At 42.1% G+C, this 26,822-nt stretch overlaps 1 protein-coding gene across 3 annotated transcripts in view; it reads right to left on the reverse strand.

Annotated features, from left to right (window-relative positions):
• The window catches only part of TRIO (trio Rho guanine nucleotide exchange factor), a 396,910-nt gene that overhangs the window by 30,098 nt on the left and 339,990 nt on the right, over positions 1–26,822 (reverse strand). For all 3 annotated transcript variants that reach the window (XM_038770376.1, XM_038770377.1, XM_038770378.1), the window contains 3 exons: positions 7,000–7,292; positions 4,801–4,971; positions 1,443–1,538 (listed from right to left, as the gene is read on the reverse strand). In XM_038770376.1, the coding sequence (XP_038626304.1) occupies positions 1,443–1,538; positions 4,801–4,971; positions 7,000–7,292 (560 nt within the window). The remainder of the gene's footprint in view (positions 1–1,442; positions 1,539–4,800; positions 4,972–6,999; positions 7,293–26,822) is intronic.

Consider the following 26,822-nt stretch of genomic DNA (forward strand, 5'->3'; position numbering starts at 1 on the left):
AGGGCTGTAAGTTCCTTGTGGACAGAGGATGTGTCTATCAACTTCACTGTATTGTGCAGTGCTCAGTACAGTGCTCTGCACATAGTAAATGCTCAATAAATGCCATGAACCGAATAATTGTTTTCAGGTTTCATGTGATTTAGAAATGAGATAAACACTGAGGCTGTTACTAATCTGCTTAGACGTGGGGCTCCACACAGATCCAAGAGGTGGTCATCCCTATTATGTCAACTCACCTCTTTAATGTACAAGTACTTTTAAACTGCCAAAAGAGCAGGATGAATTGGTGTCACTGGAGCACTTTTATCACCAAACCTCAGCCCTGAAGGCAAATACTTGGCTATTTTCAACTCAGACCCTACCCAGGTTTGGTGTTCTCTGGAAGGACATTTGGTAGACTGAATGGGATCATTTTTTCTCTTGACTTTCCAGAGTTCCAGAAAGGCAGTAGAGTTAGAAGAGTGACCATGGGAGCTTTAAAAAAAATAAAAAAGGAACAAATAATTGACCACCCAGAAAGGATCCCTCTTTGGTTGCAGGGGAGATCGCTGTAGTGACATGACATTAACAGAAAACCACTGAATTCACTGATGCCAAAATGACCCCCTCATGTCTAACAGGAAACAACATTCCAGTTCATTCCAGATGGAAATGATGATGCTCTTGCAATGATAACTTCCTTGAGCACAGATGACATGCCATGGGGAATTTGATTTTGACCCAATATAGTGAGTTCACTGCCTTTCATACCCTTGTTCTGTCTCACCAGAGGCAGAAATCAACACCACCCCAAACCAAACCCAAATACTGATAGGTTGTCCTGTAGACCCTTGAGGCCACCCAAACACTCCCCTCTGTGGGGTGCTGACAGTAGAGTCATCCAGAAAAGTATTATCCCAAGTCTTTTCTGGGCTCACATACCAAATAACGTCACTTCTGGCAATGGCAGCTGAACCACACCTCGACAAATTCACATACTGGGGCTCCAACTTCAAAACGAATAGAAAACAGGCCCCTGGACATGGTGGCCTGCATAGCCAGCCAGGAGACTGTGAATCTGGCTAATATATCTACAGTTAGTGTGTCAGAACCTGGAAATGAGTTCAGCAGTGACTCAGAATTTCACGGTATCTGGGCTGGGTTTGGATGGGAATCATGGGGTGAACCACAAGTTACTGAAGATTTCATTTACAAAATTCTCATTTCTTCTGGACCCTGGGGAACAGGTGATTACAAAAAAAATGCCTACATTTCCCTTGCTAATAAAATCAAGACAAAACCCAGATGACACAACAAGCAACAATCTTCTATAGACCCTATGTATTGATTGTGGAGATAATCTGGAAGAGGATGAATCAGCTGAGCAGAGGCAGAGAAGAGGAATCACTTCCTAAGCTTAAAGGAGCTCTGCGGCTCCAGACTCCTGCTCCAGTCTGACTCACCATTTTACTTTTCACGAGTTCCTCAATCGCACTCACGAGCTCTGCTGCACTGGGGGTTTCAGAGCTGGTCGGGCGAACGAGCAACCGGGATGATGTCTGAGGAAAAAGGTTTTAAACACAGAAAGGGGTGGGGGGGTGGGGAGACAAATGTTTCCAGTTTAGTTGCTGGATAAACAATGATTCCCTTACAAATGCCTCTCAAGTAATTTGAGACAGAAAGACCACAAGTTTGGTTCTTTTTTTATTTATTTTAAAGTCACCCCTTCTAAATCACCACATTCGGACATGAAGTATTAAATAAATCCTGATTTGGCATACATATGGAAGGCATAGTGTGCCAGTTTTAAATCTGTATTAACGACACCAAAATGTTTTCTCTCTAATAGGGGACCATGTATGTAAGCTTATCAAAACCTTTTTGACCTTATTTTAAATAACCTTATGTTAAATAAATATGTTTATGGAATTATTTACTCTATTTCATCTCATCATCTTTGCACTAGTACCTGTCACAGCCTTGTTCAACCTCTGGCACCCACTCTTTATAAATCACTTGTGACTGCTTTTCCCCCAGTTTGACTGCAACTTTCTTGATGGAAACCAGAGTGCATCTTGCTTCTGGGATACCTAGTACCGTGCTTTGCACTCAGCAAGCACTCAATGAATACCACTGGTTTATTGCTAGACAATATGGAAAAGGGAAACATACAGTACCTAATAAGTACACAACTACATTTCTTAACATTTTACCACGTGAATCCTCAAATAGCTAGAAAAACAAACTACCAAGTTACAAGGGTACCTACTGTATTTCTTTAAATAACAGAAAGGAAAAGAGCGGAAGAAGAGGTGGGGGCCTACTGACCAGACAGGGTGGGTGGAAGCAAAGGGAACCAGCTCACCATTTTATCTGTGCCATCCATTTTCCCCAATGATTAGTGAAGAGTACAGAAGATCTCTGGCTTCACAAGCTACAAGATGCCAACTTATGGCAAGACTTGAGGGCAAAAGGAGTTGATGATAAAGGATTCTGGGTAAGGCCATTAAACTCAGGTTCAGTAATTAGCAAACACAGGGCTGGCTTGCAGATTACATGTTTCATTGAATAACTGGAAACTAGAACAGGGTTTGTAATATGAACCAAACTTCATATTAAGGTCAGCTCAGTTGTATGCCATGCAATAAAAAGAAAAACTGCCTAATCCACATGATGAGGACTTCAGATGCATACATGAATGATGACACTTTACAATACTTGAACTAAAATATGCAACTTAAAAAAAATGTTGGTTTGGACTAAGGAAATAGGAATTAGGGTGAGGGCAGTGATGGAAATTCAAACGGATAGGAATGGGAACTGAGCCAAAACAGACACAGAACACAAAGCAACGTAGTGCTGCAGCGAAAGTTTGTAAGAGGAGAAAACAGAATAAAACAAAACAAAATTAGCTGCACAATAATATAACAGAAACTGTAGTTTATTTAAAAAATGCAGAACGAACAAGCTACTTTGAAAAGAAATCAATGAAAAACTGGTGGAACCAGGAAATGATTCTACCGCACAGAAAAGTGTTTATTGTGCAAGAGGTTTTAAATGGAGAAAATACCCTTTTAGTTAGGGCTCAGAGATACGTTTCAAGAGTCTGGTAAATCTTTGGTGCCTGGTTAACCATCCAAACGTAAGCATATATTTTTTCCTTCTAAAACAGATGTTCGCCTGCCATGAATCTGGAAACTGTTACCAAGTGGAGGAGTGATGCAGAAAAACAACACTGGCCAAGTCTCATCATTAGTACTACTTATTTTGTAAGCAGGAAGGAATCTTTTATATCTTACCTGATCACCTCATCCCTCAACATCATTGATGTGCATGCCTGCACACACTCAACTCATGCACAAAGAGAACAAAACACCAAAAAATTCACAACCAAACTAATCCCTTGAACTTACAATCATTTTCCTAAGAGGTGCAGCTCTCCTAACTTGTACTAGATTAAGAAAACTGTTCCCCTCAGAAAACAAAAAACAAAAAATCCAGAGGTTGAAGAAATGTCAGAAAATGGAGAAGACTGCCTTGATTTAGCCTCAGGAATTATTCCTTGGAGACGCAGCTGTCAGTTACTGGATTGTGATGGGTCTCAGTTCAGCACACATGCAGAAAATTAGTTTATGCACAATACAGCAAACCACATGGCAATCCAGGAACTAAGTACTTTAGCAATGATTTGGAGGGGGTAGGATGTTGGGGGGAATCATTGGAACAGAGGAAAAAAGGAGAAAAAAGGAAAGAAAAAAATGTTGTTAAAACATCTGCTTGAAAAAGAAACGTTAGTTGCTGCCAAAAAAACATCACAAGCAGTGACTTCATAGTGTGATTTTCCATATTTGAAAATATGGAAGATATTTCAAGATACACATTGGGAATAGAATTGTGTCAGAAGGGAGCCCAAGATACAGCTTGTCAAACGGGATCCCATTTCAATAGTTTATATTTTTAAGGGCTTTAGAACTGATCCCTAGAAAGTGACTTCAAATTCTAAATATATGAAGTTTGGAGAAACAAATTTGAAAGAGATAATAATAATAATGGTATTTATTAAGCGCTTACTATGTGCAAAGCACTGTTCTAAGCGCTGGGGAGGTTACAAGGTGATCAGGATGTCCCACGGGGGGCTCACAGTCTTAACCTCCATTTTACAGATGAGGTAACTGAGGCCCAGAGAAGTTAAGTGATTTGCCCAAAGTCACACAGCTGACAAGTGGCAGAGACTCCCAAGCCCGGGCTCTTTCCACTGAGCCAGGCTGCTTCTCCATGGCTCAGATACCAATTTGGCTTGGATATCTTGAAACTACTGAAAATAAAGATTACTAGTTTCAGATATATTTTGGTTGTCTTATAATCACCCCAACAAACCAAATATCTTTGGGCTGTGTATTTTGACCCATGCTATTAATTATTTTGGGCACTTTGTTTTGTTTTTTTTTTAAAAAAAAACACTGGACAATAATTTCATGTCAAACAATAAACTGGGCTCACCATTATTTGCATGGCCTATATCTCTAAAAGTTCTATGACATGTCACAATAATCAAAAGAAGAGCATTGTTGAATTTAAGAATCAAAGGAGTTTTCAAATTAAATTCTTAAGTGCTCTTTTGGGGGCCTCATCGCTGGGGTTGGGGAAGACAAATTAACATTAAGGCTTATCAGAAATGCACTTGCCCGTAAGCTGCTTAAGTGAAGAGCAGTCCTATCCATCACCGTCCTCTAGGCAGAGGAGTCTTTGTTAAAATCCCATGGTCTTGGAAGAATTAGTTTACCCTCATCCCTGCTCCTCTCCACTTTTCTTTCATTTTACCTTATCATCTTGGGAGTCTGGTTGAAGGAGGCTATGCTGCTGAATTGCCATTGGTGGTGGAAGAGGCACCGCATCTGCTCCTTCTTCCCCTTCTTCCTCGCCGCAACTCTGCATGCCCGAAGATGACGACTTAGAGAGTGTGCCACTGCTTAGTCCCTCGTTCCTTCCTCTCTGCAAAAATGTACAAGATGCTTGATTCATCATGTGTTCGCTGCCATCCTCCTCATAAGGAGACATTTACTGGGTGCTCTGTGGCTGATGGGAAAAGGTGGAGCAAGTGAAGACACTTGCCAACGGTGGGGAGGAGCAAGGAATCTGGGGAAGGTGGGGCAGAATAACCCCCATTCTCCTGCCAGCACCACTGTATTTTCTTTCTTCACCTCAAATGTCTTGTGCCTTTATTTGCCATTCTGGATGAGGGGAAGGGCCCCAGATGAGTCTTTTTGGATGTGACCGACAAGGTGTTTCACTGGGCATTTGGTGACGCTCAGTTCAAATGTTAACGGGAATAAAAAAGTCGAAACTTGCAACAAAATTCTGCCATCAGATTTAGCCCCTACAGCATATTTTATTCTATCCTTCATAAAACTAATATCAAATGATATTATGTCATAGGCTAGAAAAGAAAAATACAAGCGAAATAAAAATCATGTGACAATCTGAGTTTCAGTACTTCTTTTCACTCTCAAAATGAGTAAAATTGTGAGTCGACTATCGTTCCTCACTCTATCTCCCACTACAACCCAGCCTGCATACTTTTTTCTTCTAGCACCAACCTATTCACTGCGCCTCGATCTTGCCTGTCTTGCCGCGGATCCCTTGCCCACATCCTCTCTCCAGCCAGACTTCATAGCTCACTTCATATCTGACAAACCAAAACTCTTCCCATCTTCAACACCTTACTTAAAAATCATAACTCCAATAGGCTTTCCCTACTTAATCTTTCATTTCCCCACCAATTCGCCCTCCCTTCTATGTCACCTACACACTTGGGTCTGTACCTCCTAAAGCACTTTGATTCTGTCTCCACCTCAGTCTCACACCACTTATGTACCTATCCTTTTACTCTGTTATTTCTCCTACCTGTAATTTATTTTAATGTCTGTTTCCCTCACTAGACTGTAAAATCCTTGAGGCCAGGAACCATGTCTCTCAAATCTGTTGTATTGTACTCTCCCAAGAGCTTAGTACTGTGCTCTGTACATGGTAAGGGCTCAATAAATATTTCTGATTGAATGGCAAATTTAGGAAAGAAGACAAATGTAGGGGATAAGATACAGCCTCTGCCAGAATCTGTATTGTAATTACACCTATAGACAATCGTCAGCAGAAAGTGTCTGTGAACAAAATTGAACATGAAGCCAACCCTATTCTTTCCTCTCCATTAAAGCTTACAGGTGATTTGGTGATTTTCCCCTTTTAGACTGTGAGCCCACTGTTGGGTAGGGACTGTCTCTATATGTTGCCGACTTGGACTTCCCAGGCGCTTAGTACAGTGCTCTGCACACAGTAAGCGCTCAATAAATACGATTGAATGAATGAATGAATGAATTTGGGGAGCTAGATATAATGCTCATGACTGTTTGTCCTGGGAGTTGAGAATTTCCCAGTTAACAAAGTACTAATGCCACCAGTGTGGGAGGTGGCAGGGCCAGATTTCCTGGATTAGATTAGAATCAACTGTTTCTCATGTGGTCTTCCTCAGGAGAAAGGGAAATGAAAAATACTGGGTCTTCTCTGAGTATGCTTTAACATGTCCGGTATTCAGAAAGGCTATCTGTGTTCACCCACGGGAATCTGATTTTCAAACAGGGCCAGGAAACATCACCTGAGGTGTGGGGCTGTCCAGGAAGCCACGGATAGATACGGCACTTCTCTGCAAGATGCCAGAAAGCATTTTGATACCCTGGTCTTCAGCCACAATGAGATCAATTATGGCTTGGCAAAGTTTGGCAAAGCAAAGTTTGGCAAAGCAAAGCTTCCTGTCAAGCACGGAATAAAGAATCTAAGGGGTTAGAAAAAGCTGGCAGGGATGTGTGCACAGCCACCAACTACAACAAGTATTCACGACCAGAACCCAATCCCAGCCGGGCAATAATCCTTTGGTCTCTTAGTAGTGTGAACATGGGCCACAGCACACTACTTCCCAAACAAACTCAGTGGACACTTTCCCCCATACCCGCTTCCTTTCCCACTGACCTCCTCAATGGTCTCATCCTGTGGCGTGGCCGCACTGTCGTCAGAGTCTTTCTGAGACCCAGCGTCGGCACTCTTGCGGACCTCTCTGCTCTTCTTGTGCTTGTGGGCTAATTTCTTCACATGCCCATCTGCCTTGCCGCTGCTGAGGCGCCTCACTGGGCTGGTCAGCCATTTCCTCAGGGTGTTGCCTGGTCGCTTGGGGCCTGGAGAGCTCTGAGCGCCAATCATGTGGGGTTGAAGGGATGTAACTGAGGCAGGAGGGCTAGCATCGTTACTAGAGACGGACAGAGAGTCTGCAAAGCAAAATGCATTAAGAGACTTCAGTGGAACACACAGAAGCTTACCAGGCTCTGTAATGCAGCATTTTGAAGGGAAAAAAACTGTAAATGAGTGTAAAAATTATGGTACCTGTTAAGTGCTTACTATGTGCCAAACTCTGTACTAAGCGTTGGGGTAGATACTAGATTATCAGGTTGGACACAGTCCCTATCCCACATGGGGCTCAAAGTCTAAGTAGGATTTAACCCCCATTTTATAGATATGGAAACAGGCACAGAGAAGTTTACTGACTTCCCCAAGGTGACACAGCAGACAAGTGGCAGAGCTGGGATTAGAACCCATGTCCTCTGACCCCTAGGCCCCTGCTCTTCCCACTAGGCCATGCTGTGTTAGGGCACCAAAATAGTATCGTTGAAATACAATAAAAAGTGCAAACGTCTGAAGCGATTATAAACCTGAAGTCTATACGTGCCACTGAAGGACACTGAACGATGCCATTAACAAATATCTTTTGTGGCTCACCAACCTGTCTTTACAAATACACAGTGATGGAAGGAAATGGTATTACTTTAAACACCTATGAATTTATTCATCTAAGAGTGTTGGGCAGAAGTGATAAATTCATGAATATGTCAAAGAGGACATGTTTGAGGGAGGGAGTACACGCTGAGTTGGGCATAGAGTTCCGGACATTTGTCTTTTTTAATGGTATTTGTTAAGTGCTTACTATGTGTCAAACACTATTCTAAGCACAAGATAATTACATTAACTACAGTTCTTCGAAGGAGACAGGAGAACTGAGACCCAGAGAAGTTAGTGACTTGCCCAAGGTCACAGAGCAAGCAATTGGCAGAGCCAGGATTAGCACCCAGGTCCTTTGACGCCCAGGCCCGTGCACTTTCCAATAGGCCTGCTACTTCTCTAAGAGCTGTGCATCAGAATTCGAGGACAACACTGAAAAATGAGGTAGATGAACTTAGTAGGTGAACTACATTTCTTCTGTCTTAAACTACTTTGAAATCCCCCACTTAAAGGATACATTTAGATTTAGAAGCCCAAGCCCAAGTAGCAAACTCACGGCATATGCTGATTTAAAAAGAAATGGAGAAAAAAGGCCAAATCCCATCCCGTCTTTCTAAAAAGGCACCCCTGTGGTTTCTTATCACATCTTGCACTTCAGTCCAATCAGCCCTTGCACAAGTGGCCTTCCTGGGAAGAGAAAGAACTACTGCTGCGGCCACCACACTGCTGCTAAAACAGAAGTGGGTCATTTTTTCAGTTACTCTTTGCTCTCCCCTCTGAATGGGTACACCACCATAATGCCAACTCCAGCCATAGTTTGGTTAAAAACATTATAAGAAGAGTCTTAATTACAGGTCCTGCTGGCCTCAGCTCAAATGAAATGAGATGTTTTCACTTGAGGGAGGGAGTCTGAGGGTGAGGCAAGAGGAAGGATATCAAATAATTCTCAACATTTCCCCCTTTTTAAACTTGAATCTTTTGGCAGTCTTTAAAAGGACTAGTGGATAGATTTAAAATCTCTCTGAAGAAGACTCACTCACACAAACCCCTGCATTAGTTCTATTGGCCAGGGTTGTACTGGAGGAGCTTAGGTTTTTCAGTCAAATCACAAAACGGTAAATCCCTTTCCAATCTGGTGATTATATGTACTGTTTCTCACTGGCATTCCAGACTCTGGGATGAGATAATGGGTCATATGTGAATTGCTCTCCAACTCCTCACCCACCCTAACTCAGAAATACCAGGCTGTGAAGAGTTCACAAGCATAGCCTATAAAAATTTACAAGTACGTGATTTTTGAGGAGGACTGTGTGACCTTGAGCAGCTCACCTAACTTCTATCAATGGAGAAGGAGCATGGCTTAGCAGAAAGCCATCAGGCTTATGATTTAATCTTCCAAGTACAGTGGAAAGAGCAAGGGCTGTGTGACCTTGGACAAGTCATTTCACTTCTCTGTGCCTCAGCTCTCCTACTTAGGCGGTGACCCCCATGCAGGACAGGGATTGTGCCTGCCCTAATTAACTTGTACCTACCCCAGTGCTCACAGAGAGCACTTGACAAATAATATTAAAAAATGGTATTTATTGAGCATTTACAGTGTGCAGAGCACTGTACTAAGCACTTGGTAGAATATGGAGAATATGGAGAATCAGCGTGGCTCAGTGGAAAGAGCCCGAGCTTTGGAGTCAGAGGTCATGGGTTCAAATCCCGGCTCCGCCCACTGTCATCTTTGTGACTTTGGGTAAGTCACTTAAGTTCTCTAAGCCTCAGTTACCTCATCTGTAAAATGGGGATTAAGACTGTGAGCCCCCTGTGGGACAACCTGATCACCTTGTACCCTCCCCAGTGCTTAGAATAGTGCTTTGCACATAGTAAGTGCTTAATAAATGCCATCATCATCATTATTATTATTAATATAATACAATGGAGTTGGCAGACATGTTCCCTGCTGATGAGCCTTCCTTTCTCTTCAGTTTGAGAGCCCTGTGCGGGACAGGGACGGTATGTGATCTGATGATGTAGTATCATAAACAAATACTGTAATTAATCAATGGCATTTTTAATGGCATTTATTAAGTGCTTACTATGTGCAAAGCACTGTTCTAAGCTCTGGGGGGTTACAAGGTGTTCAGGTTGTCCCACAGGGGGCTCACAGTCTTAATCCCCATTTTACAGATGAGGGAACCGAGGCACAGAGAAGTTAAGTGACTTGCCCATAGTCACACAGCTGACGTGGCGGAGCCGGGATTTGAACCCATGACCTCTGACTCCCAAGCCCGGGCTCTTTCCATTGAGCCACGCTTGAGCAGAGCACTGTATTAAGCATTTGGGGGAGTACTATACCAACAGAGTTGGTAGATATGTTCTCTGCCACAAGCAGCTTATATTATACTCTAGAATTAATTAATTTCATTAGGATATGCCTGGGAATAATACCTACTCAGGGAGCAGAAGCAGCCCTGAGCAGTCAGGGTGGGCAGGGCGGGTGAGTGACTCTTGCTGGCTCCCACAAAGAGCTCTGATGCCCTCTGCCATTGCCCTCCCCTCCTTCACTGCACTCAGCTCCCATCATTTCCTTGGTGGCTATTGTGTGGCTAGTGGGTGGGAGGGCAGGCAACCCTCTCTCCCTGATTTCTCCTCTCCCATGGCCAAGTTCAATGCTGGGCTGGAGCCATCGCTGCTAAACTGGCTCCACTCCCCAAATCCTTAACCAATTACCCATGACTCCGGCTACAGAGGCCCTCTCCCTTTCCCCTTTTCCCATTCAGTGGCTCCCTTAGCCGGCTGCCAATGGTTCTTGGCGGTCTAGCCTTCTTGGCCAGGGATTCCGGTTTTTCCATGCTTAGCTGTTGCCGCCACCTCTGTCCTCTTTATTGTTCCCCCCCGACACCACCTCACCCTCTTACTGCCCACTGAAAAAATAGTTCACCAAGTCAATTTGGCTACCAGCAAGGTTTCTTTAGGACACATCTGTTGACATTAGAGAAGCGTGGGTTGAAAAGAACCGTTTGCAAATGCCAAGCACAGGGTTAAGAGCGGAACATTCTTTTTTTTGAAAAGGACCTCCTCATCCAGAGAACAAAAACATATTTGGAATTCGTCTGTGTGGATTACTGGAATTTTCAGTGGAAGCATATCCTTGTGTCTCTTTCACTCAGATTTCACATTTTACCTCTCTTTAGTTAATGTGTGAATGGGCATAAAGGAAAAATTATCCTTTAGCTTCCATACTACAAAACCAAAAATAAAGGCCTAAGTTCCCGGGCATTTACTCTTTTATAAAAATAATAATAATAATAATAGCATTTGTTAATTGCTTACTATGTGCCAAGCACTATTCTAAGCGTCGGGGGGATACAAGGTAATCAGGTTGTCCCACGTAGGGCTCACAGTCTTCATCCCCATTTTACAGATGAGGTAACTGAGGCACAGAGAAGTTAAGTGACTTGTCCCAAGTCACACAGGGAACGAGTGGCGGAGCCGGGATTAGAACCCATGATCTCTGACTCCCAAGCCCATGCTCTTTTTTCCACTGAGCCGCGGTCTGAAAAATTGAAAGATCTTCTGGCTCTCCAATGAGACAAGCTCTTCTTTCCCAAAGGCCTCCCTGCCTCACCCATCTGGTAATTCCTTCTAAATCCTCATTTCCTCTTCTCCCAATCTCTTTCTTGGACTTGCACCCTTTGTTCACCACAGCACTTATGTACATGTCCAAAATTTATTTATTAAATATCTGCCTCCCCCTCTAGACTGTATGCTTGTTGAGGTCCGGGAACGTGAGCACCTACTGTTATATTGTATTCCTCCTAAGTGCTTAAGTACAGTGCTCTGCACACAGTAAGCACTCGGTATACAACTGATTGACTGATTCCTTCTCATGAGTTAGAACGGGCCATGAATTGCTTGCTCAGGAAGAGCGGGAGTTGCACATCATTAAATGAAAATGGCTGAACTGGTGACATTAACAGGGGAGCTTATGGAATGTGGATGGATCTTAAGAGGGCCCCCTTCCATCTTTGGAAGAAAGATCACTAGAGTTTGCTTGTTAATACTGTTCTCTTGGTCACCACGGAGAGAACACAGTGCAGTTATTTTAGGAATGCTCTTGTATGTTGAGATGGAATAACACGTTGTAAACCACCCCACGACATTCCATCGACTTCACAGGAGGAAAAAATGAGGAAATAGCTTAGAAGAATAATTCTAAAATTTAGTGAACTTCCCAGCAGGCAGGAGGACTCACTGGGAGAAAGATTTAAGTCACTGTTCGTTTGTTCAGCTAATCAAAAATCATCATTCTTTTGGCAATAATTTGGGGTTATATTCCAACTTAATAAAATGAATCCCTCTCAGTAAATTGAAAATAAACACACCACTATCCCATAAAACCTTCACTTTGAAAACACTGCAGATTTGTTTTTGTATAGGAGAAAGCTTTGACTTTGACATTTTTGCGCAAACTAATCTCAAAGGCAAATTAAAATCTGCCTTCCCCCATAACGTGTAATAAAGCTATATAAGATGTTCTCTGGTTGAATTCACAAGGGTCATTTAGAGTCCATGTAAAGATACATACTGTTAAAAAAGAATGAAATCTTAAAAAAGTACAAGCAGCATGAGTCTTGCCCTTCAACCTGAAAGGATAGAGTTTCATCTATGGTCAATGAGATCTTGAAGCTGTTGGAAGAGAGGAAAGTTTTTCTATTCCCAGTTCCCAAATCTTAGACATCTGTGACTAATAACTGTGGACCTATTATTTTTACTTTTTAAACAATAAATCGACCATATCCTGCTGGCTGATGATTAAAGATTCAGCTCCTTTTAACCCTTTCCATTCTATATTGCAATGGCCTCCGCTTTATACTAGACAGTCAAATCCGAAGAGCTAAACTGGTTAGCTCAGTCTTTAGAATCAAGGAAGTACAATTCAGTGAGAGTTACCTATCATTTCCCATTTGGATTTTCACTGCAGTTTTCAGACTCTGAGTCCTCAATTCAAAATGGGCTATAACTAGCATGGGTTTTTTTTTAGGTGTTTCCCTCAGCCCCCCGCCAAATTTGTACATTTCATGAATTTATAACAACTCAGAATTCGAAGTCCTACAAATTATTAACAGAAAAAACGAGTAACAGGTGAGAAGGGAAATCAGGTTAATGGAAGCTTTTCAAACTCCTTAAAATAAGGGATATAACTTCAACAGCAAAGTCCCCTGCTGAGATGGCTGGTGAGACTGCCATAAAGGCGCACCATACAAATGCACACCACGGTACCTCCAAGAATATAATCATCCACAATATTATATTTGACTTTTCAAGGCAATGAGCTTAAACACTTAAAACTGCAAGACTTGCCCTAAAAAGCCATTTTGAATATATATGTATTTGCCCACAGACTCCTCCTGACCCCTGAATATGGCTCCAGATAGTTAAGTTTAAGAAAGATGTTTTCAGCACTATAAAGGCTGAATCCAACCGTCGGTCTAGATGGAACATGCAGCAGCCCCCAGAGCTGAAATTCCGTAACAGAGAAAATTTAAAAAACCTACTCATCAGGAGTAAAAGACACCGACAATTATTTTAGCAGTTATTTACTCTAACCTGATAAGTTACTTACAAGAGACAATGTTTGAAGAGGACAAGGGAAGGAACCCTTCCTTCCACAATTCAACCCATGAAAGGAAAGCTCCCCTTCAAAACTTTTGGGGAATATTCAGCCCAACAGATGCAGATTCTATTACTTATGTCTGCTCTGAGGCCTGTTACAAACAGTTGACACCGAATTAAGAAAATGGGTTACATCATCTATTCAATGCACCGGTCTTACCTGCAGCTCCTGCTGTCACAGACTTTCCTTCACCACAAACACCACGGGACCTAACTGTAGAGAACCCTGACTTCATCCAGCAGTTCTTATGAACAGGGTACTTCTCGTCCCTGCAGGCTGTCCTTGAGGTTGCCAAATATGTGGAAATCGCATGCCAGCTGTCCCCGCCTCTTCCTTTTATGCCAAATGGCAATGGTTTTTCATGATCTGAGCCTCAGAAAATGAGGATGAACCTAGTGTTAACCTCTTTTTTGCACACACACATACACGCATTGACCATCCAAGCTCATAATGAGCTATCCTCCACGTACATAACAATAGCATATCTTTTTCCACAAATATATGCCTTGCCAATTTATTAAACCTTCCATTTTCTGTTTGTCTCACTGTGCTATTTATCCTGCTCTTTTGGCAAGGAGATGAAAATCTTTCCAAGAGCAGAGGAAAAACTAAAAGAAAGACAAGGCCCTTTCCCTTCAGCTCTGACTTGGGTCAGAGGTTGGGGATGAAAATGCCAGATCCGATCATTCATTCAGTCAGTCGAATTTATTGAGCACTTACTGTGTGCCGAGCACTGTACTAAGTGCTTGGGAAGTACAAATCGGCAACCTATAGAGACGGTCCCTACCCAACAATGGGCTCACAGTCTAGACAACAAAACAAAACAAGTAAACAGGTGTCAATACCATCAGAATAAACAGAATTATAGCTATATACACAGTGATCACTGTTCACTCTTCGCTAAAGAGCGCAAAGTCACACTGCAGTGAGAAAAAACATGTATTTAAATCATCAGAACTGTCAATGCTGGTTTTGTGCTGCCCATACGCCGCATTACAAAAGAAGCAGGTTTCATAAAACCCTAAGCACTCCCACTGTCGATTCAATTCCGGCTGACACTTCAGTACACTTACAGTAGGTAAGTTAGGAAATGGCTTTATCAAAATTGTCTTAAAGACTACCTGGGGCATGATGGACTCCCTCTCTTTCGGGCAAACCTTGTTCTGTGACTAGAGGTTCAAACCGGTCGTAGATGGAGCTCATTCCAACGAGTACTGAAGGCTGGCCCGCAGCTACAGGGACACCAGGTTCTAAACAATGGACTGCTGGGCTCAATTCACTGGGGCCAGGGCTTCCGATTACACATCACCCAGCTTCCCTGGGAAGACACACAAGTTTTGGCTAAAACTTCAACTGGTCTGATTATCTTGGGTACTGAATTGGGTAATTTAATAACTGAGCTGATAGAGACTTGGGGTTTCTACACAGAGCTAGCCTTCGTTTTCAAAGATGATACAACAGATGGTGGGGTCCTACCCATTATCTGTGAGTGGATAGAGCTTGGGCCTGGGAATCAGAAGGATCTGGGTTCTAATCCCAGCACTGCCATATACTTGCCATGTGACCTTGGGCAAATCATTTAATGTCTCTGGGCCTCAATTACCTCATCTGCAAAATGGGGATTAAGAATGTAAGCCCCATGTGGGGACAGGGACTGCTTCCAGACTGATTGATTTGTATCTGCCCCAGTACTTAGAATGGTGCTTGGCAGATAGTAAGTGCTTAACAAGTACCACAGTTATTATTATTTGGCATTGTTCTACCTTCCAGCATTAATGGGCTTACCCTATATTCCATATGTCTCTGTTTCGACTCGACCTCCTTTACATCCCTGTTTTCCTGAAGCCTTTGCTTTGAGAGGCATGTCTCCGCAGATTTTCACCCTTCGGGCTTGTCTGTGTACTGAGTCATCTCCTACAGTCCTATTGCTTGAGCCTCTGCTTCTAATAAATGGTAAGCACCCATTTTCTTGGTGGGGTCCCCAGGAAACTCACTCCAGGTTACTTATTCCTAGCATGTTATGAAAACTCCTTTTCAGAAGAACCTTCTTTAAACAATCAATCCTTCCTTAAGCCATCAAACAATCAGATTTATGGAGCGCCTACTGTGCTGCAGAGCACTGTACTGAGCTACTGGGAGGGGGGAAAAGAAAATTAGTACCCACAGTCAGGGACCTCAAGGAGTTTACAATCTACCAGGGGAGACAGACTCTAAAGTAAATTACATCAGCCATAATGCAGAGTTTACGTACCATTTCCTCTTGTATTGTTAATTGCCACATGATGCCAAGACCCAAAACTGTAAAACTTGACATCAACACAAGCCAGGAATCCATCTTATTCTATATTCTTTTCCTCTTATTTTCACCCACTCCCTTTTAAAATGAATGATTTACTGTAAATCAAGAAAGTTTTATTTTATGTGAAATTGATGTTTTGCTTCAGCACCCTAGAATTTAACTCATAAGACTATTTGTAACAGAATTTGAAGTCTATGGTCAACTTTACCTCATTTCTTTATGGGAATCACCTCCCTGGGAATTTTACCATCTCAGTGACAGTTTGTGTTTTTAATTCACACACACCAATAGGACAAGTACACATATTCTTCTAATTATGCACTCAGGAGGTGATATATGAGAAAGAGTCATCGCTTATTTTTTATGAAGGGAGCCAAGCATGGAAATGATTCCCAAGGAAGTATGATGATGGTTTCTCCTGATGTTCTGGGATAAGTTCACAAAAACTACACACACCCAATTTCCCGACGCTTAAAATTAGAATTGGGTTTTGAGCTGGACTGGACTTATAAGAACTCTGCATGTGAACAACTTTGTTAAAGTTAATACTAATACTACTATTACTAATCATAGTAATAATGATAATAATAATGATAATTGTGGTTTCTGTTAAGTGCTTGCTATGTGCCAAGCACTGTACTGGGGTAGATTACAAGTTAATCAGGTGTCACATCGGGTTCACGGTCCAAGTAGGAGGGAGAACAAATATTGAATACCCATTTTGCAGAGAGATGAGGAAACTGAGGCACAGAGAAGTTAAGTGACTTGCCCAAGGTCACACAGCAGAGAGGTGGTGGAGCTGGGATTAGAACCCAGGTCCTCTGCTTCATGAGCCTGTGCTCTTTCCATTAGGTACTTATTGAGCACTTACTGTGTGCAGAGCACTGTAGTAAGTATTTGAGCATTGAACTGTATCTTGTTACTTTGGTTTTTCAACAACATGTAGCATCAAAATCATGTCAATCTGTTGGCTTTTTTTTTTATATCATGCAACCAACCTCCCACCCTCAAAAACAAATCCAAGAATCTGTTTCAATTTTTCATAATGGCTAAGGAAAAATCAAGAAAATTAAAGTTGACAAATATGACTGGATATTAGCAAAACTGGCAAGTTAAAAAAACCGACATGCAGCAATGCAACTCATATCAACTCAACCTCTTGCTCATAATGCAGAGACTCCCTACTTCAGAACTCCATTTCAACTTTTTTCCATCTTCCATTATTGGCTCCTAGCCAGTTCAAACTTTTCACTCCTCCCAAGCTAATCTTCCAACTGTACGTGGTTCTCAACTCTCCTGCCTCTGATCCCTTGTTCACACTAAATCCCTTCCCTGCTTAGAACTCTCACCCTCTTCAAGTGTGTCTGACCACAGCCCTACTCTCAAAGCCCTCCTAAAATCCCACCTCCTCCAGGGTGTCTTCCCCACTTAATCCCCAACAGCCTCACTTAGCAATTGCACTATCATGACTAAGTGAAAACTACTACACTAGGGATAGAAAGTTTGTCACTATTGTGAAATAATAACAACTATAAGAACAACAACAATTGTGGTAGTCATTAAGCACTTACCGTATGTCAAGCACTCTCCTAAGCACTGGAGAAGATACAAGATAATCAGGTCAGAGACAGTCCCTGACCCACACAGGACTCACAGTCTAAGTAGGAGGGAGAACAGGGATTGAATCCCCATTGTACAGATGAGGTAACTGAGCCACAAAGAAGTGGCTTGCCCAAGGTCACACAGCTGACATATGTTTAGAGCTGGGATTAGAGCCCAGGTCTTCTAACTCCCAGACTCCCATTAGGGTACGCTGCTCCTTAATCATGTGAAATAATGGATACTTCAATTATAGGCTTCACTAATTCACAATATTGGGAATGATGTTATCCCAAGGGCAATATTTATTTGATTGTTAACTGCCCTCAAATCCAATCTCTATTCACAGAAATGAATGCCCTGGGAGGAAATAACCAATCAAGTGCATACCCTACAGTCATTTTGCTCCCTTGGTTTCTGCAATTACTTAACCCTTAATGGTGGTAGCATTCTTGATTTTTCATCAGGGCAAGGAATTTGCTTATTGGCACAATTAAAATTGAAAATAAAACACTAAAATGGTTTAAAAACAATTAAGTATATTTGGATAAACTTTTTGACAATGTCTCTAATATTAGATAGTGCTTGCTTTACCACATTTATTTTTCATTAAGGTTGTATTTCTTTGTGACAGAATTTACTGAAACTCCACTTTTCTAACTAAAGGGGAGATTATTCGCAAGCTACAAAAACAGCCCTTTATGCAAATTATAGGGCTAGAACAAATTCAGCACAACACACATCCAAAAATATACCATTCAGAACATCAATAGTTAACTTTTTTTTTAAGTGATGATCAATTCTTCTCCCGTTATTGTTTTATGAAAACCAGACTTAGGTTTGCCAGATAAAAATGAGGTTCAGTGACAGGAGTTGAATCTATGCTCCAGCCAACCTAAGAATCACAAGCATGTTGTAAACTATTTTATCTAATAAATAGTAAATCCTGACACATAATATTTATTTAGTACATCATACTCTCAGAATGTATTGGGTCAGAGATGTTTTGAATCATAGCCAAGGAGCATCATTCTTCACCTCTCTGTTGGCCAGGTTAACCAAAGTACCATGTTTTCATTGGACGTAGTATCAGTCTAAAAAGAAGCATGGCTGTGGGGAATGAGAAAATAACTAGATGGCTTTTCACCAAACCAGAACAAATGTAAATATCTATCAAACTGTACTCAAGAGATTGCATTTTTCAGAGAAAGCTTTCTGGAAAGTTTCAGAATTGAAAAAAAAAACCGAGTTAATTCAATGTAAACTTTTATTTTGCGCCTTTTATATGGATAACTTTAAACCTGAGTTTCGAGGGGATTGAGAGTAAGCTAAAGTCTGCGTTTCCAAAAAAGAATTACAGTCTGTTCCAGTGATTCTGTTTGGGGGGTTACTTAGTCACTCTGAGACTACATCTCAGAGCTGAAATCTACCATCAGTCCCGTGACCCTTTTCCAGACAGATTCAAAATCAAGTCAATGCTCTATGGAAAGATTCCTACAAGAGTTTTCCACTGAATCATCCTCTCAACCTATCCTTTCTAATAATAATAATAATAATAATGGTGCTTGTGAAGCACTTACTATGTGCCAAGCACTATTCTGAGCAATGGGGTAGATACAAGGTGATCAGGTGGGATACAGTCCCTGCCCAAAGTGGGGCTCACAGTCTCAATCCCCATTTTACAGATGAGGTAACTGAGGCACAGAGAAGTGAAGTGACTTGCCCAAGGCCACTCAGCAGACAAGTGGCAAAGGTGTAGTGGAAAGAGCAGGGGCTTGGGAGTCAGAGGTCATGGGTTCTAATCCCGGCTCCGCCACTTGTCAGCTGTGTGACTTTAGGCAAGTCACTTAACTTCTCTGGGCCTCAGTTACCTCATCTGTAAAATGGGGATTAAGGCTGTGAGCCCCCCGTGGGTCAACCTGATCACCTTGTATCCCCCTCAGCGCTTAGAACAGTGCTTTGCACATAGTAAGCACTCAATAAACATCATCATAAAGCCAGGATTACAGCCCACAATCTCTGACTCCCAAGCCCGGGCTCTTACCACTAGGCCATATAATAATGATGGCATTTGTTAAGTGATTACTTTGTGCCAAGCACTGTTCTAAGCACTGGGGGAATACAAGGTGATCAGGTTGTCCCACAGGGGGCTCACAGTCTTAATCCCCATTTTACAGATGAGGTAACTGAGGCTCAGAGAGATTAAGTGACTTGCCCAATGTCACACAGCAGACATGTGGTGGAGCCAGGATTCGAACCCATGACCTCTGACTCCAAAGCCCATGCTCTTTCCACTGAGCCACGCTGCTTCTCTCATATGGCTTCCCCAGGGGTGCTTCCCATCGGGGAAGAGGAAGAAGACTAAAAAAAGGCGACAACTTTCCAGTCAGAAGAACGAAGGAAAAAGAGCAATTCCTGCATTCCCAATGAAGAGAACACATCCAGTTATTTGCCTCAGCCTCCTGGAGCAACAAGACTCCATGCACACGGCCTCGGGAAAGATCACGGCATGAAATAAAAAAACAATGTCCACATTCTCAACACCAGCAGGGATCAGCCTCTTAGGCAGAAGAAAATGCAGACGTGCCTTTACTGGGAGGAAAGTCAAGGCACAGAACATTCAATCTTTGGTTCCCAATAATGAGCTTATTGCCCTTTCAGGAAACGGTCCCTGACTCCTTATTCAAGGGTGTTCTGACAACTAAATCAGCTCTCTGCTCCCTTTGACTTTGACAAAACTTCCCTCCAAAGAAAGAGATGAAGAAAAAGCTGGTTTAAATTAAAGGCATTTCTGTCTCTTTTCTTCAGTGAACACCCTGGGAATAAAAAACTTGTGTGAATCCACTTTAAAAGTGGTATAAACTGGTATACACTTCAGCAGAAGTAAATCAACCAGCAGTATTTATTAAATGCTTACTGTAAGGAGAGCACTGTACTAAGTAATGGGTAAAGCTTTCTTCACACTTCAGAACAAAGAGGAGTGAAAGGAATGGGGATACTATCATTGTTACTGATAAAGACTTCTCTCTCCTGCTTTCCAGCTTACTTTTTATAATCAAGAGTAAAAACCCACTATAAAAATGATACATCACTTAAAAACATGGTCAGCCTGAACTTACTGATGTAAATGGGCTTTTTCTCCTGCTAGTCTCCCTCTGAACTGAGTGAATTTAATAAGAGCATCTGGACTGCTGTGATGATTTATCCTCCTTAGAAACCAAAAGAGAAACCAGTCAAATCTAGATGGATGATTTCCATGGATCGTTTCAGCACTTATCCAGGCTCATTCCCCTGTTTATAGAGTGCCTCATTCACTCCTGGGCCCTACAAGGAACACCTGGAGGAAATTCCTCAGAATGAAAAGCAATAAATTTGGGCTTTCCTTGAAACCCAAAGTTTTTTCTTTCTTTTTTTTTTTTTTGAAACATAGGGTCACCCCAAAGAGACGATAACGTGAAATGAACATACCAAACAAAGAAGTCAGGGTTCGGATAGCTTCATGTTAACAGTCACTGCACAGTCAAACCAATGTTTAAATCAGTGCACGTAATATACTCTAGAATGCATTCTATTGAGCTTTCATGCTCAGTAGAAACTACCAAACACATATACAGGAACATATAAAATACCTTCTTGGGAAAATTTAGGGGTGAAATGGCACATCCATAACTATTAGAATGTCTCTAAAACATTCTGCAAAATATTTTCTGTGGCCACTTTTGAAGACAAAATACTGGGCTGACAAAGCATGGGTCTGACCCAAAATGGCTTCTTTTGTTAAGATATTTGTTATGCACTTTCTGTATGTCAGGTACTGAACTAAGCACTAAGGTAGACACAAACTAATCAGATTGGACACAGTTCATGTCCCACATCAGGTACACAGTCTTAATCCTCATTTTACAGTGAGGTAACTGAGGCACAGAGAAGGCCATGAGCCACACAGGCCACACAGCAGGACACACAGCATATAAGTGCGGAGCCGGGATTAGGACCCAGGTCCTTTTAACTCCCAGGCCCTCACTACCACATGCTTTAGTTTCTTCACAGATCTCATGAAAACAACAAGTAAAGGTTTTGAACTCATTTATATATGCTGGAAACGTGTCTGTTATTCTCTCCCAAGAGCTTAGTACAGTGTTTTGCACACAGTAAGATCTCCATAAATACAAATGAATGAACTAAAAAAATAGATGAATCACTAGCAATACGACAACTAAATTAACAAAATCCCTTTTCTATATTTATATTTACTATATTTAGTAATGTTAATGTTCTTCCCTTCATTTGCTCCTCACCCCACCCCAAAGAAGACCATTAATAGGCCAATAAACATTAGGCAATGAGAAGTACAGTCCTAGTGACCTGAACATATTGAGGTTTAAATTTAAGGGCTGTGGCCCTTTCTTTGTCCGAGTCTGAAGAGTATGGGTAGCCCTGGTCAACCTTCCATCTGGGCTGCTCATTTCAGAATGAAAGTGAGCTCCACAGACCCCCTCGGCTGATCGGTATCTCTGGCTTCTCCAAGTGATTTCCCCTGAGTGAACTAATTTACAACCCTTCTGGACCCTTTTCTCCCTGAGATTCCATTTCCCATCCATTCCTTTAGCAGTAAAACACTCTTGGCTTATGACTATATACATTGCTCAGTGTGGGAAACATCTGTAAATGAAAAGGGTGAGCAAAGAAGAGGTTAATTTGATCCACAGAGATTATTCTAAACACAGCTCATTCACATGTGTGCAATGAGAACGCCCCACTGAATGTGTATTCATTAAAGCGAAAACAGCATTTTCCCAAGACACAATAAAATCATTGATTCCTGTTGCTTGTGGGTATGTGAAAGAGTTGGGTGGGTTTTTATGATTTGTTGGGCATTTTTAGTGTTTCTTTGGGAGTTTCTGATTTATTTTTTGGACACCATTTATAACTATTTTTTCCATTTAAAAACTGCAAGCTGGATTTCTCTCAGGATTCATGGATAAAGTGGATGAAACCACCATGAAGTTCTATTTCCTTTAAAGCAAAGCCAGATGCTGAAAATGAACCCTAGCATTGCGCTATGGGGAGGACCTGGGTTTCTAACTTCAACTTTCCCCGCCACAGATTGAAGCTGGACATTTTCATTCATTCTCAGTTATCTTTGGTCATTAATATAAAGAGCAGAGAAAGAGCTGTTCTAATTGGCATATTCCTTCCTCATTTGGCTTTGATGGAAATTCCCCTGGATGTTCAAATCTATAAGTTTGAACCCCCGCATAACTGAACTAGATTCCACGCAAAAACAACATTTGATGAGAAAAAGGCCTGATCTGCTATGAATAAAGCAAGGGGGAGGATGTTGTACAAATCCTGATTTTGCTTTCAAAAATTAGGTGACTAAGGATCTCTCAGGCTTATAAATTTATGTTTGGGGTTAAATACTTGGGCATTTGGGATTTGCCCCACAAACCTTTGTGCTGATCTATAAATTATTTATTTATATTAATATCTGTCTCCTCCTCTAGACCATAAGTTTGTTATGGGCAGGGAATATGGCTACCAACTCTCGTACTGTATGCCCCTAATATTTCGTACAGTGCTCTGCACACAGCAAGCATTCACTAAATACGAATGATTTATTATGAGTTTATGAGTGGTAGAAACACCCAGTGAGAAAGGCTCAATTATGATATCTCAATGACTTTTCAGGAGTGGGCTTTGGGCCTGTAACTCACACTGCGTCCAAGGTTGGCTAGTTCAAGCAGCGACGCCAGGACTATGGGACAGTCATAATAAGTGAATCCCAGAGTTGGAGGCCCCTTCACTGAGCAGAGGCTACTTAAAGGTAACACTAGACCCACCTGGGGGAGCGAGAGTCAGTCAGTCAATTGTATTTATCGAGCATTTAGTGTGTGCAGAGCACTGTGCTAAGCGCTTGGGAGAGTACAGTAACACAAACAGACACATTCTCTTTTTGCGGACAAACAGAGCACGGGCTATAATAGCTGAATTTCATTTATTCATTCATTCAATCATATTTATTGAGCTCTTACTATGTGCAGAGCACTGTACTAAGTGCTTGGGAAGTACAAGTTGGCAACATATAGACACGGTCCCTAACAACGGGCTCACAGGGAGACAGAAAACAAAACAAAACATGTGGACAGGGGTCAAGTTGTCAGATTTAAAGCTAAAGGCACATCATTAACAAAATAAATAGGATAGTAAATATGTGCAAGTAAAATAGAGTAATAAATCTGTAGAAACATATATACAGATGCTGTGGGGAGGGAAAGGAGGTAGGGCAGGGAGGATGGGGAGGAGGAGGGGAAAAAGGCCTCAAAATAGGGTGCAGGGATGGGTGAGTGACACTCAGGAATGTAGCTGTCATCCACCTGGGAGGAATAAGAGCATCTGGACCCTGCACTTTTTAAATAGCATTCGTTTAGAACTTACTGTGTGCCATGCACTGTATTATTATTGTATTTATTAAGTGCTTACGATGTCCCAGGCACTGTACTAATCCCCCCTTTACAGATAAGGTAACTGAGGCACAGAGATGTAAACTTGCCCGTGACCACGCAGCGGCCAAGTGGTGGAGCTGGGAGAAGACTCCAGGTCCTACTGACCTCCAGACCCATTCTCTTTCCACTAAGCCTTGCTGCTTCTCTCACATACTGCTTGATTAAACTTGTAGAGGGGCATGATGCTGCTCACCATCTTCTTGGGTCGGAGTCCGTGTGTGGAAAAGACTTTGTTTCAAGGGTCTCTGCCAGCTTCCTCCATCTTGCATATTGGCTATATTCACCTGCTACTCCCCAGCTTGCACTCTTCCTCAGCTCAAGCTCACGTCTCATTGGGCAAGTATATTTGTCTGGACATCATCTACATACAAACCACTGAAATCGCTCTCGACTCTTTCACCTTTCAATCATTTGGTCACATTGTTCCCCAGCCTGGAATTCCCCCTGCCCTCCCCAAATCTACAGACAACAGCTTTCCCAACCTGAAAAATTATTCTAAAATTCCCCTTCTACATATGCCATTTATTTATTTTATTTGTACACATTTATTCTATTTATTTTGTTAATATGTTTTGTTCTCTGTCTCCCCCTTCTAGACTGTGAGCCCACTGTTGGGTAGGGACCGTCTCTATATGTTGCCAACTAGTACTTCCCAAGCGCTTAGTACAGTGCTCTGCACACAGTAAGCGCTCAATAAATATGATTGAATGAATGAATGAATGAATGCCATTCCCAATGAATTTCTGACACCTCCAGTTCACAACAACCCAACAGTCACCCATCTTCTATCCTTAAATATTTATGTGGGATCAATGATTTAATCTGCTAATTCATCCCTACCCATTATCTTCATTCTTCGTTCAATCATTCGTATTGAGCACTTACTGTGTGCGCAGCATTGTACTAAGCATTTGGGGAAGTATAGTACAGCAATGAAGAGAGACAATCCCTGCTCACAATGAGCTCACAGTCTGGGCGGGGGGCAGGGAAGACAGAAAGGTATCAATATAAATAAATATTTATATGTATTCTTCCTCCTGCTCCCCTATTCGAGACTGATCCCTTATTAGACTGTAAGCACCTTGATGGCAGAGAATTTATGCTATGCTTCTATTGTGCACTCTTGTGTTTAGCTCAGTGCTCCACACTCAAGTTCTCAAAAAATGCCACTGGTTGAAAAGCAGTAGTAGCTCAGATAGTAAAAGCCCCAGATGAACTTAAGTACTTTCAATTACACGCACACACACACACCCCCCCAACCCCTGCACCATCACCAAAATTGCACTAACTGCTCATGAAGAGGGTAACACTGCTCCAGGCACCAGCCACAAACTCCTTGGAAAGCCATGGTGCAATACATGGAGTCTGTGAAGAATGATTAACTCCTTGGGCTGCACAGACAGTCCCAACACAGCTCCATTTCCCTATTAGGAAAGGAGGAGAGACCTGGTCACGGCGATGTGCAAATGCATACCAGTCTGCGGCCAGCAGACAGGGAAGCTGTAAGTGGAAAAAACGTTTCTTGAAGGAGTGTATTCTTGCATGCAGTGTTTTCATTATGAACTTAAACTCTAAACAAAAGTAACTCGCTTTTCTACAATCCTGTAGCTTCTGCATTTAGGAAGCAAGTATATTTGTCTGGACATCATCTACATACAAACCACTGAAATTTGCTCTTCTGAACGCGCAGCTTTGTAGCGGCTCCCAGTGTGGATCATGCTTTGCGGCAGACCCCCAGAGCAAGAAGAATTTCAGCCATCCCCGCGGATGGAAGCAAAGGAAGATAAATCAAGCTGATGTGGCATTCGGTGAGGGTGAGGTGAGAAGGAAGGTGGCCCCTTCTGGCAGGTGAACTGGCAGCTTTAGAGACTTCTCTGCACAAGGCAGAACACAGGTGCTGGCTGCCAAGGCATTTGTTGGCTGTTCTTCCCTAGAACCCGGAGGGTCATTTAGAGAATCATATTAACAATAACGAACCCCCTCAAGGATTGTAAGAATCAACTTCCAGGAGGGTCTGACAGCTTGGGCAGCAACAAGTGCACAGCCCTGAACTGAGACTTTAGTTTGAATTAACAAGTTCAACACTTACACAGCTATCCCTCTGCCATTTGGATCTCGCTAATTGAAGGTAATTTCAGAGGGGCTTCTCTTCAATAAGCCAACATGTTAATAAGGTAAGCACTCTTTCCAGTGAGCCACACCTGGTTTAGATGCCCAGTGCATGCTGGGTTATTTTATTCCACAAGTCTTTTTTATTAACTTTTATCTATGATGCCCCCACGCAAGTCCAGCCTCCCCTCTTCATCAACTTTCTCTTAAGTCTGGACTGTTTCAAATACAGCGGCAGGGCCTAGAAAAGCTACATAGATTTTTTCTTCTCCCCACTCTGGTGCTCAGTGTCAGTGAGCATGCTGCTGGCAGGCAAGGAAGTGAAGGGGAATTTTAATTGACTCACGCACTACCTGAATCCGTAAGGTAGCCATCCCAGCTGCTGCACAGGTTGTAGCACTTGAGAGACATTTATGCTAAAGGCTGCGTTGTCCTGAAAGGTGTCAAATGCATCTGATGAAAGACTATCCTATTTGGTGAGCTGCAGTGATCACAGTATAATCAGTTTAACAGAAAAGAGAGCCTTTGGGTAAATATTTATTTCCACCCCCACAGATATTTTTGACTATTCCTACCCTCCCTTCTCTGTGTCAAAGCCCAACTTATGGAATTCCATCATGCCAGAATCCAAGTAATTTTCAGTCAAATTTCCCCTGAATCTGGGCTTCAAATGGTATGATCTGGTACCTGGCTTTGGAAATTTGATTGCAAAGCAAACAACCTACAAATTTCAAATAATACAACTGGTTTACCTCTGTTTAAACCCTTTTTTCAAGAAAAGAGTTCCTAGAGGCAGAGTTACATAAAAATTGTACGGCATTGACTGAATGACTGAATACCCATT

Source organism: Tachyglossus aculeatus, chromosome X3 (genome assembly GCF_015852505.1).
Source record: "Tachyglossus aculeatus isolate mTacAcu1 chromosome X3, mTacAcu1.pri, whole genome shotgun sequence".
NCBI lineage: Eukaryota > Metazoa > Chordata > Mammalia > Monotremata > Tachyglossidae > Tachyglossus > Tachyglossus aculeatus.